The following is a 12205-nucleotide window of genomic DNA, read 5'->3' as shown; positions in this document are numbered from 1 at the left end:
CCGGTCCCGTGTTGGAAACGCTGACCCAAGCTTTTCAAGGCCTCGCGATTTTCCCCGCACCCCTTTGTTTTTGAAACGGCCGGCTGCTTCAGCTGGAGCTGCGGCCTTTGGTGGTAGTGCCCTGGGGTTTTAACGAGGGGATCGGGGGGGGGGGGGGAACCCCCGTGGGCTGGAGTCGGCCGCTGTAAATTCCACCGGCGGATGGCCGCTTCAACCAGGCGGGGCCCTCGCAGCCCCCCCGGCCGCTGCCCCGTTCCGCGGGAGGCGGCAGCTTGCGGTTCCCTCCCCGGCCCCGCAAATCCTCGCACCGCGGGAGGCGCTCGATTTAACCGGCGGGGACGTAACCCCGCGGCTTCTCCCTCCGCCCGTCTGCGGCCGAGGCGGCGGCGCCGCCCGCGCCCCGGGTGCTGGCGCTGCCGCGGCTCCTCGCCGCCCCCAACGGCGGGAGAAAGGCGGGCGGGGCGCGGAGCAGCAGGCCGCGGAGCTGAGGCGGGGGTGGGGGGGACGACACCGGGGACGGGCGGCGCCCGCCAGGGGGAGTCGCCGAGGCTCTTAAAGGGGCCGTCGGCGAGGGACCAGCTCTGGGGCCGGGGCAGCTCCGACGGCAGCGGCTCCGCTCCGCCTGCCGCGCCTTGCCCTTGGCAGGACCCCAGCCGCGACGCGCGTCCCGCCGCTTCCCCCACACACACTCCCCACACACACACACACACCCCCCCGGCTGCGGCAGCGCGCGGGGCCGGGCTCTTGAAGCGCGTCAACGCCCGGCGCCTGAGGCGGCGCGAGCGCCGGCGGCCGCCATTTCGCCGCGGGCAGAGGCCGACCGAGGAGAGCGGGCGCTGGGGAGCGGGTTCCACGCGTGTCGGTTGCTCGTCGAAGGCCGCGGCCGGGCCCCTTGGCTGCAGGGGCCCGCCTGCCCTCCGCGCCGGGAAGGTGCCGGCAGAGCGCCGTTTCCTCCTTGCCAGAAGCAGCGTGGCTTCCTCGTCTGCTGAGGATTTCGTCTTGCTGCTGAGGGGCGTGAAGGTGCAGGAGAGGCGGCGGCTGTGGTTGGAAAGGGATTGTGCGTGGAAAGCTGTGTGAAAAGAAAGTAGCTGCTGAGCGGTTAGAAAGGCCTTTCCCCAGGAGGGAATCTCGGTTGGGCTTGGCGTTAGGTTGAGAGCCGAGAGAAGCCTACTGCAACGCAGAGGACTTCCTTCCCTGAAAAATCTGCTCTGTGTGGTGCTGGCTTGGGACAGAAGCAGCACTGAAGTGCCAGTGGCCCCTGCACTTGTTTGTGCTCTCCCCACAAACAGGCTGTATACCGAGGAATCCAGCTCAGGGTAGTGCTTTGACCCGTTCTTCCTCCTCAGGGCAGTTTATGGAAGTCTTTCCTCATAAGAGGAAAAAGTGAATCAAAGAGGTGAGGTTGACTGGAAGTATACTATTAGAATCTACCTTTGGGTTGTTTTAGAGGCAGGCAGTGGGGTTTTAACGTCTAGAGCAAGAGATGGCTCGGCAGTTCTCCAGCCACTTGTATTTTCCCCCAAAACAGAGGTTGCCCATGTACTTGGAAGATCAGACATAACCCCTAAAGTATGACATACCTCTCAGTTTATCATCTTAAGTAAGTATATGGATGGTCAGCCTTTTAAGCAAGCTTTCCAACTTCAGTCTCCTACGACCCTATCTCATCATCCTCCTAGGTCTTTACTAGATGTTCGGGTTCCAGAAGAACAAAACATCTCTCAATCCCTAGGAGCTTGTTGCTGGGAGAGGAAGAAGACATCTGGGTTACTTAAGGTAGCAGTCCTCCTGGAGACAACATTAGATGCCATTGAGCAAGCTGCCTTTGTTAGTGGATTGTGCTTTTCTGTAGATCGTGTCAGAGGTCAAGATTGGACCTGGAATAAAAAAAATCTGTGAGAAAACAGCACTTCACAGAGCTGACTTCTTCTCTTGGTGATCTCCCTAATGACTTTCTCCTCTCCCAGTTCTCTGGGGATCTAGGTTAAAAACAAAATAACACAGGTCTTCCAAACAGCATTTTCTCTTTAGCTTGTTGATTCTAAGTAGCTGCTTTTAAGGGCTGGTTTCAGTTCCATTTAAGAATTGTTAGCATGAGTTTTTTTTTTTTAAAAAAAAAAAGTGTTTTATTAGTATTACACTTCTATGTGATAAAGAGGCAAAGTATCATCTCAGTCAGTTTCCTCATGGCCATGTGGCCATGCCATGTCCACTGGCTGCATGGAGGCTCCTAGATGGAGGTCAGTTTGTCCTGTAAAGCCATAAGAGATGAGGATCTGCCTTGTAGTGATCCAGCTCTTTTTGTGTGTGATCACACTACTGTTATGATCAGCTGGGTTTGGGTGAAGCTGCAAGCAGGATCTGCAGGCAGGCAGTTTCCTGATGAGGATTTTCATCTGCTCTTGAAATATAGTCTGCTCCTTCAAAGTAGCTCAAGTTTTGTTAAAACTTAGAGATGTGCTTTCAAGTCCATGTTTCCTGGCAGTTGTACTGTTTCTTTGCTCATTTGCAGTCGAAATTGATTACTGTTCTACCTTTGGTTTTCTAATCTGCATATGGCGCTCTCTTGAAGATGCCCAGAGTTGGTGATAAAGTGCTTTGCATTTAAATCTGACACAGATATGCTGGAAGTTAAATAACAATCTACGGTATTTCTTTTTCTTCAGAACGTTCTGAAGTCAGTTAGCATTGGTATCAGGTCTAAAATGCATTCACTTTCAGGTTTTTCACTTTCTTCTTTCCACCACCTCAGCTTTTAATTATGGCTGTCAAATAAGAGTACAAGCCAGACATGGCATTTAGCAACCTAATTCTACCATCCTTCTTTTTTTCCGTTTCCTTTCCTATAGGCGTCCACAAATGCCTATACCAGTGGGTACCTCTGACATTTCCAGATTGCAATTTGACAGTGTCAGAAAAGTTCATGAATTATTAAAATGTCTCAGCATCATAGAGGTTGGAAAATTACATATCATTTGACAAAACAGGCACACACAGAAAAAGAAAACCCCACCCAGGCATTCCCAAATCAAGAGAGCACCTTTAAAACTTTCCTTTGAATTTGCTTAAAAGGCTCGAATAGTAGGAGAGATGCATGAGTCATTCTCTCTCTGTCTCTCTCTAGAACAGGAAAGCTAGCAGAGGGTGGAGGCATGTCAGCACATAGTGTGGTACACTTTAAAATACCAGCTGAAATGACTAGGCTGAAGAAGTGGGAGGACTGATATTAGTCACACGCTATTACACAGTTCAGAAGATGAAGGCAGAAGGAATTACCGGACAGGCATATGCCACTTGGCCCAGCCTTTTAAAATGTGTATCTTGACTTCAGATCTCTTAATTGTTTCTTCAGAATGCCTCTGTTTGCCTTGCATTGTGAGTGGGATTCATTAACTTGGCCACACAGAGAACAGCTGACTGTTCTTAAGATGAGATGTTAGAAAAATGGTCGAGTTTACCACACAGACAGTATCAGCAACTTACATCCACGATCATTTTGCTCAAGCCTTTTGTTCCTTGTCCCACTGGACAAGCACAGGAGCTGTTGCGATCTTTCAGCTCTATGAGCATTAGTAGAGAGGATGAGGATCTGTGTAGGAAGCGCCAAGATCATGGTGAGATCTTTGATACGATTTCCTGCCCTGCTGCAAGCAATTCTGTGTTAGCTGTCTGCACAGTGAAGTAATACATTCTCCATTTCTCAGGCCCTGTACCTTCACCGTTCTCGGCATTTACAAGATTACGCGGAGTTGGCCTACCTTGCAGAGACATAGACCGCATTTTTTCTGGTGACCACAATACATAGGCCAAGAACTTGGATGTAAGCACTACATCAGGCTTTGTGATAGCAGTAGTAACAGAAATGATTTTGGTTCAAGGAAAGGGGCAGTGTATCCTTTGGAAATGTGAATTTCCCAGTTATAATGGAAGAAAGCTTTTTGAACACCGGAATCTTTCTAACATGTTGAATATTTACTTTTCCTCGGTGTCTGCAGCTGAAGGATTTTGAAGCACTTCACAAACCTTGGTTCACCTCTGTGTGCTCATCTTGCTCTCCCAATGCATCTGAAACTGTTATTTAAATCTACTTTATATGCAGAAGTTAGAGTAAGTGACCTGTCACATGTTGCAAGTATCACAGCCATAAACTGAGCTCAGGAGTTATCTTTTCCAGTTTGTGTAAACTGCTTGTCCGTGTTAGCTTTCGATATACTACAAAAAATCTTGAAGCCAAATAAATAATAGAATGCAGATCACATGGCATAAGATCTTGTCTTGTCCTGGGTTGAGCGTGGATACTTCCAAATTTAACTACAAGGCTCCCATCTTTCCCAAGCTCTCTATTTTTGATAGGTTTTAAGTCTAGGCCATGTGCCTGGTGCAAGGCAATTAGTTGTGCTGTGTAGATCTGGAGGACAGTCTTTCTTGAGATGAGTCGTAAACTGCCTTTGGTAGTAAGATAGAGGGGTGGTCCCTGTTTTGCCCAGGACTTAGTGTAGTATTTCCTTCTTTTCACCTGTTTTACCCAAAGATGGGAAGAGGTTTGTACTTGGATAAACTCATCAATAAATGCAAATAACAGTTTGCTGGTCAGACCCTCTGCTTGGACTTGTAGAGATTTACAGGATACAGCCCTTTTATGTAGCTGAATTTTTAACAGAAGGTGTTTCATTAAATAGGCCAGATATTGTCTCAGTTCTATACTGCTTTATCTCTCTGCAGTACATCTGATAATCTTATATATCACATTTAACCAGGCCAAAAATAAAACCTGCAACAGACCTTCCTAGTTGTCTGTGACTGTCTTGAGAAGTACTTCCATCAGCCCTGTGAACCATTGTGGATTTATTCTTACCCAGATTTCAGCCTGTTTGCCATGTGCAAATATTTCCTTAGTACCACTCCTCAAGAAATATTTTAAATGTCAGATATAATACCTTTTTCTTTAAAAGAAAAAAAAGGTCATGATAATTTTCTCTTAATTTTCTGGCAAATTCTGAAATTAATTATTGGAATTGTACCACTCCTCTGCCCAAATTGGATAGCTGGAAATTGTCTTAACAGCTGTCAAGAATTCTCAAGTGAGTAAAATACATGCTAAAGCTTATGAAAGTTTTTGTAAGTGAGCTATTCTAGCTGATGTTATTAAATCATTTCATTCGTTAGAACATCCAAAGTAGTTTACCCTTCCCTCTGGTTAACTTGCTCTGTAGGCTGGCCACAGCTTTTTTTTATGGCATACATTGAAATCTCCTTCCCAGAACCATTATTTTAAGGATAATAAGGGCAATAGCAGGCAAAGAAAAAAGACCCTCTTGCCTTTCATAGTGAAACTTGGCTTTCTGAGTGCATTTGTTTGCTTTTTTGATTTATTTTCTTTTGATCAGAACCATCTGACCCTTGTGTTTAAAGGAACATTCTTTGCAGTTTTGAAGTCTGCCCATTATAACATCAATCCTGCAACCTGCAGCGAAAGGAGCAGGCCGGGTGCATACTTGGCTGTCTCTCTTGGCATGCAGAATCCACACCTGGAGCATATCAGCAATGTCCTTGGTCCCTATACAGGGGATAAAAATCCTGGTTGCAAAGTTATAGATTCCCTCAATTTGTCAGAATTTCCTTACATGTGCAGAATACTGTACACAGTTTTCTTGCATGAACCTTTCCTCTTAGTGTTTGGAATGGCAGTTTTCTTGCTCAGTTTGAAATACGTTTTCCTCTCCTCTGCGCAAAAAAATATTCCCAGCCTCTCCATTACACATGCTGTTTTTAAAGGCAAAACCAAAAATATTGGATGCTAAGAGAATTGCACCCAGCAGCATAAGAAAAATGTGCTAACAAGTCAGCCAGTATACACCCATTTCATGCACGGAACCAAGATCAATGCTTTAGTGGTGAGATCATGCAGGCTTCGGGAGGAAACAGAGAACCGAGATGGGGATTGCTGTGATATGTGCGTCCATATTTTATGTTCCTATGAGCTCTACTGTCAGCACAGAGCAGTAGACAGTTTGTGTTTAGTTTATTATGGAATGTCATAGTAGAGAGAGAAGTAGTTCCTTTCCTGGGGCCATGTTTCTTGTTATTTGAGGGTGCAGTTTCATTTGTCAGTCAGGCTGGTCTAAGTTGGATTTGCCTCCAAATTATCTCATCTTGCCCCTTTCCTTTTGCAGGCAGTCATGATTGTGCAGTTGGTCATTGAGATGAGGCAGCTGAAATCTAAAGCTTTTTTGTTAAAGGTGAGCATGGTTGTGTGTTTAGCAAGTTTCTAACACAAATTTGTGCAGGCAGTACTAGAGAGGGCTGTGCTAACTACACAGAAATTTTACTGCAGTCAGTGACCAGGTACTTCTCTGGAAATGATTCCTAGCATCTTATTTCATTATCAGACGTAAAATAGGTCACTTTGTGGCTTTGAATTCTGTAGTGAATCTGTTCAGGTGACCTCACAGCAGCATCCTACAATCTGGCATGATGGGTTGGAGCAGCAACAATTTCTTCACAGCATGAACCTGCCACTGCCCTTCCTGGTTTCTCTTTGAAGTAGGTCAAATCTATGAATTGCTAAGACTCTGTGGACCCCTCATTTATTTTACCTTCTAGCTTCCAGTGTGTGGAGTAGAGAGATCACCTACCTCATTCTGTCTGAGCACTAGCAGCTTAGGTGCAGAAAACACAGGTAGTGCGTGCTAGGCCTAAATCAGAAAGGCTCTCAGTAGCATCGTACTTCAGCTTGAAGGGACGCTCTTAAGAGAGTGGTTTTCATTCAGTTGTTTACAAATGATTCTTTTCATCCCTGTTCTCTAACTTTCCTTTGGTTTTCTGGTAGTGCTACTGTTGTATCATCTGTTTGAATAGATTGTGTAAGTTGTGTAACCACATTTAAGGTTTTACTTATGGCTGCCTCAGTCTTCACAACTTCAGGAGAAACCCTTGTATCGGATCAAGGAGAGTCATCTGGGATACCATGCTCAGAGCGGGTCTACTCCAAGCACAAAGGTGCCAGTGGAATCGTGTTGAGGGAGCAGGGGGGAAAGAGACAGGGAGACTATTCCAGTACGTTTTGGTCATGGGTAGACAAATCCTGTAAAGACCTGAATAACTGAAAATATCTCTGGCTTCATCTGCATGTTTCTAACTGGGATACAGGATGTCCAGCATCTCCTCAGTAACTGAGCTGGATGTACTAGAACTGCCTTGTATTTGTCTCATTGCAGTCTCACTTGAACCTGAGGGGGTTAGAAATTAATTCCAATTACCTGAACTTTACAGATTTTTCTCATAAATATCTAGCTTATATGTGTGGCAAAATTTCCATTCTGGACATCATACAAGCATGGTTTTCAAAAGAAAACTACTTTTGGTAAACACCAGTATCATTATTTAACCCAATTAAACAAAACAATATAGATTTTTTTTTTTTCCTTACCAGTGAGAAATATAGGGTGCAGAGCTGTATTGTAAGATCTTTATTAAATGTATTTGAGTGACCCATTTGAAATGCTGAGGGTCCTTTGAGCATGTCTCTGTTGTATGTTTGTACAACATCTAACACAATGACCTGTAAATTGTATGTCTCCCACCAGAACAAAGTAACAACTACTAAACGGACCTCTACCTACCTTTGTCAAAAACTCATTAAAGCAAACTCTTCCTCCTCAGGACTTCCCTCAGTTTTACCTATCATGCGGTGAAGTGCTTGAGTCTACCTTTTGATTCGTAAGTCTCTTAGTAAATTGTTCTATTAGTAAATTGTTGACATTTGAGGAAGGTTGAATATGAGCTTTATTTTTAAAATTTTTTTTTCTACATTCATCTTCTAAATTTGCACTATAACTTTTTGCAGTGCAGCATGTCATCTACATGTTGGGTTTTTAGTCTGATAGCCTAGGTTCTGTCTAGATGGTCAGGATGGTCATCCCTGAGTGGAAACAATGGATAGTCAAGCTGTGCCCGTAGTTCGGATATGCTGTGCTCATTCTTATCTTCAGTTTCAATTAATTTTTGGATGAACTAATGTTTTACAAATTATTACTGTACATCTGTGAACCTATACTTACTCGGAACTTCAAACAATAAAATTGTAATACACTTTTCTCCTTTGTAGATATTTCTAATTGGTTTCACTGCTGTCTTCAAACAATTCACATGTACAGTGTTTTATTCCCCTTTCAGCTATCTAGTGGGGGATCATTTTGATATTTTGTGGCAACAGTGGTAAAGATACGTTCTTTCTGCTCCGATTTTGAATCGTTCTCTAAAATCAGAGAAGGATAAATGTTGTTAATAGTGCATCTTGATAAGACAAAAACCTTGTTTATTACTTTTAATTATGGATTAATCTCGGAGGACAACACCCTTTCGTTAACTAAGCCAATCAACCCATATGATTAAGTATTAGTAATAAAATGGTACACTGTTGTTGCTACTTCAGGAACAACTTTGCCCTCTTAGGAAAAATCTCAAGAATTTTGCTCCTGCATGCTATGTTAGAATTGGTTTATAATTCACTATACTTGATCACCATCTAATAGTGAAAAATTCCTGTCTAAACTGCAGGAAGCCTGACAGCAGCTGCTGTTGTCTTCCCTAAAAATTACTTACGAATTTTTCAGCAACAGTGCAAAACTTCTTCTTTTTAGGTGTGTCTATCTTGACTTGTTAATTTGTAGTTACAAACTGGGTGGGAATGTGATCTAACCAGCTAAATAATACTTTAACCTTACTATCGTGAGCATGTTGCTTGCTTTCATGCTCCCTGTATGCTAAGTGATCACATCCTATATTCTGCATCTCATATAGCCGTATTTAGCCTTTGATAGATCAGTGATAGAATCATCTTTAGCTACCAGAGGCTGAATATATGTGACACTCTTGGTTGCAGACAGAATAGAAATTATAATGGAAATACATTTCATCTATATGTTTTGGTATCGCGCTGCCAGTTGAAGTAATATTTAATTTAAGTTAATAAATGTTGGGTCCTTTTTTTTTTAATCTTGTGTCTGCATGTGTGTGTGCACACAAGTTTTGATCTCAATCATATTATTTGGGGAAATACAAGAACTTTCAGCAAAAAATTGCTCAGATGCACTCCAAATAATAGACAGAATTTGAGCTAGGACTCATGTTAGCAGAGATACAAGTAAGAGATAGAGTATCTGGCAGGCTCAATCCTGAATCCTGACCCCAGCACCTATTTGTATGTGTGTTTCTCACATAGTGATCATCTTCTTGTATAACTATTTTCTATTGTTCTGACATGTATAGGTTCACACATAACCCAAGGCTTTAGTGGTATTATGTACAATTATTTGAAATCATTGCCCATGTGTCCGGAAGAAGACTAGCAGAAATAAAAAAGCAATGGATTTTTTTTTTTTTCTTTTCTGTTTCCCTGATGTTTCATGGTTTGGCTAAGACCTTTCTATTTTTTCCTTTGAGTTGCTACCATACAGCTTTTTATGTAGACCTCTTTAGAAATGTTCTTTGATGTCTAGGCTATTTAAGCCAAAATTCTGTTCATTTTTTCCTGGCGGCAGTTATTTCACAGCAAGTACATTAATTAAAATTTGTGCTTGTCAAAGACTGCCCCTTAAGTTTTTTTGCCTTAGCAGAATGAATCTTTTCTTTAGCCCAACTAGACTATCACAGTATAGCCATAGAGACAGACAGTATAGATTCTGAGATGTAAAGAACAAAGTGTCACCCTGGGAGCGTCAATTTAAGCCTTATCATACTTTTATGCCCTTGTATGGGCACCTGATTTGTAATAGTGCTGTTCACCAACATCTGCCATATTGATCAGATTTGAGACATTATTATTTTATACTCTAGATAGTACAAATACAAATAGCTGTCAGAATGGTCCAAGTCATTTGCTATCAGTCTGATACGTGAACTGCTTCTTCCTGCTAAAAGATAGTTGGGATGGAAAAGTGGGGAACATTCTGCTGCCCTCATGTTGGTGATTGTTGTAGCCCACTGCCAAACTTTTCAAAATCTTCATTTGCTTTTTTTTTTTTTTTAATATCTTTTTGTACTGTTTCTTATTAAGATTCTGCTTAATACAAGCATTATTTCACGGCTTCAAGCAGGTGACCCAAGGAAATCTGCAAGCAGTCTACAAAGTTACTTTTAGAGCAAAATCCAGATGATATTTAACAGAAAATCCATGTGTAATTAAGTCTTAGGGCCTTAGTGGAGTGTCTGTCATTGAGTTCTGGGGGTTTTTTAAATTTTCTTCTCAAATAAGGATTTTCTTTTCACATCTTTGTGTGATTATCAGATTTACAAGCTGGTAAAAACAAGTACAAAATGTTACCACTGTTTTGTTTAATTTTTTATTCATAGCAAGGGAAAGCAAAGTTTCCTGTTAGAACAGGTATTCTCAAGTTTCACTAGTGAGCACTGGGTGAGAAACCTAAAGCAAACATTTATAACTTTGTCATTGATATAGATGGGAATATGTCCCAAGATACTTGGCAGCTGGTGTCCTCCTTTATTAATGATATTGCACAATTAGCTATTACATGAAGGTTTGTCATTAAATGCTTTTCTAAGGAAAGTATATATAATTTTCCCCATTTTACTGACTGAGGAAGTTAAGGTCTAGAGAAAGGAAGTGATTATTCACAGAGCCTGGAGAGGAAATTGAGTCCAGAATTCTGTATAATAGACCATGTAGACAATGTAACATGCCCTAAAATAACCACTTTCAGATATGCCTGTGTTGCTCTGCATTCCAAAGACATAAAATATCTGTTGCTCTTCTTTTTAGCCAACTATCCCTCTTTCTCTGTTTTTCAGCTAATATCATGGAGCCAGGGTGTGAAAACACAGATGGCTTGTGCCCAGCAAAATTCTTGGTAAGTTAATTAAATTTCAGGCTTGGAACAAAAGGAGTGTGATCAGTGATCCTGCTGTACGGCTTTACTTGCTAGTCAATTAGTTGCAGTAGAGCAGGAAGCATACAGCTGTTCAGTCAGACATTACTACTAATGTGCTTGTGACAACAGGTGAAATTGTGGCTTTCAACAGACTAGCAGGGAAGATTTAACCCACTGCAAGGAAGGTGCAGTGGAGGAAACGGTGCCGGGAGAATGGTGTCGGTGGAGCCTAGAATGCAGAAACCCCTTTATTTGCCCTGTGACTTCAGGTCTCGGCCCAGCTCTTTGAAACTGCGACTGTCAGTACTCAGCAGAAGAGTAATAATGTGTTTCCACAACAGCTTTATTTGTGTCTGTTGATGTCCTTGTGCAAAACACAAATCTTGAAACAGCTTGGCTCAGAGTAGCTAGATGAATTCAATCTCTTCTGAAAGCTCTTGCCTCTGTGGGGCCCTTACACAGCATGGAGATACTGAACTAGATGTTGACAGGTATCTTGTTGTGCACAGTTTGTGTCTTTTATGTTTATCTGCCATGAGTAAAGTCAATGGTCCTGGTCTTGTTCTTGTCAGACTAATCCTGTCTGCGATGGGTATTCTCTGAGGTCAAGGGGAGTTGCCTGTGCCTAGTGGCCTTCAGAGCTTAGTCCGCTGAATTCAGGGAGGTCTTTGCCTAGAATTAGGAGCTACAGCCTGATTTTGTTTCCTGCTGTAGTTAGATCTGAGTAGGGTATCCCCATATTCATTCATTCTTTAAAGCCATGGGTACTAAAGCAGGCAGCATCAGCTGCAAAGCATTGGTTAAAAAGACAACTTCCCATTGGCTGTAAATCAAGATTGCCATGAAGTTAAAGTCAGAAAATGGGATGGTTGGAGGAGGGGGGGAGAGGAGGAGGGCTTGCAGGGTCTTGCAGCTGTTTTCACATCCTCTCTCAAATAGAATTTCTTCAATTAGTAGCAAGGATTTTATGCAGGAAAACTTGGAAGAAATGAGGTTGCACAAATGCTTTTTTTTTTTTTCCAGGAGCTGCCATAAGATGCATTACTGCATGTTATTTTATTCCTCTTTTTTTCTCTCTCTCTGGAACTGCAAAAGTGACAGCGCTTTAAATGGAAAGATTTGCAGCAAGCCATCAGTCATTGTGCATGGAGGATATATCTCCTGGTTTAGTCTTGCTTGTGCTTCCATAAATCAGCATAGCTAAAATATTTGTGGTTGTCTGTAGGAGATTTATGCAGGTGGGAGATTAGAGTCAGTCTGTCATTTTTGTGGGGGAAGTGAGAGATGGAACGGGCTGGGGAATGCTGGCTTGCAGG

The 12205-nt window shown here is 42.8% G+C and overlaps 1 protein-coding gene across 1 annotated transcript in view; it reads left to right on the top strand.

The window, feature by feature from the left end:
• MORN1 (MORN repeat containing 1) overlaps positions 1-12205 on the top strand; it is a 182196-nt gene that overhangs the window by 144415 nt on the left and 25576 nt on the right. Inside the window, exon 12 of the mRNA XM_069782786.1 lies at positions 10810-10868. Within this exon, the coding sequence (XP_069638887.1) occupies positions 10810-10868 (59 nt within the window). The remainder of the gene's footprint in view (positions 1-10809; positions 10869-12205) is intronic.

The sequence above is a fragment of the Haliaeetus albicilla genome, chromosome 4 (genome assembly GCF_947461875.1).
Source record: "Haliaeetus albicilla chromosome 4, bHalAlb1.1, whole genome shotgun sequence".
NCBI lineage: Eukaryota > Metazoa > Chordata > Aves > Accipitriformes > Accipitridae > Haliaeetus > Haliaeetus albicilla.
This window is presented reverse-complemented; position numbering and strand designations above follow the sequence as displayed.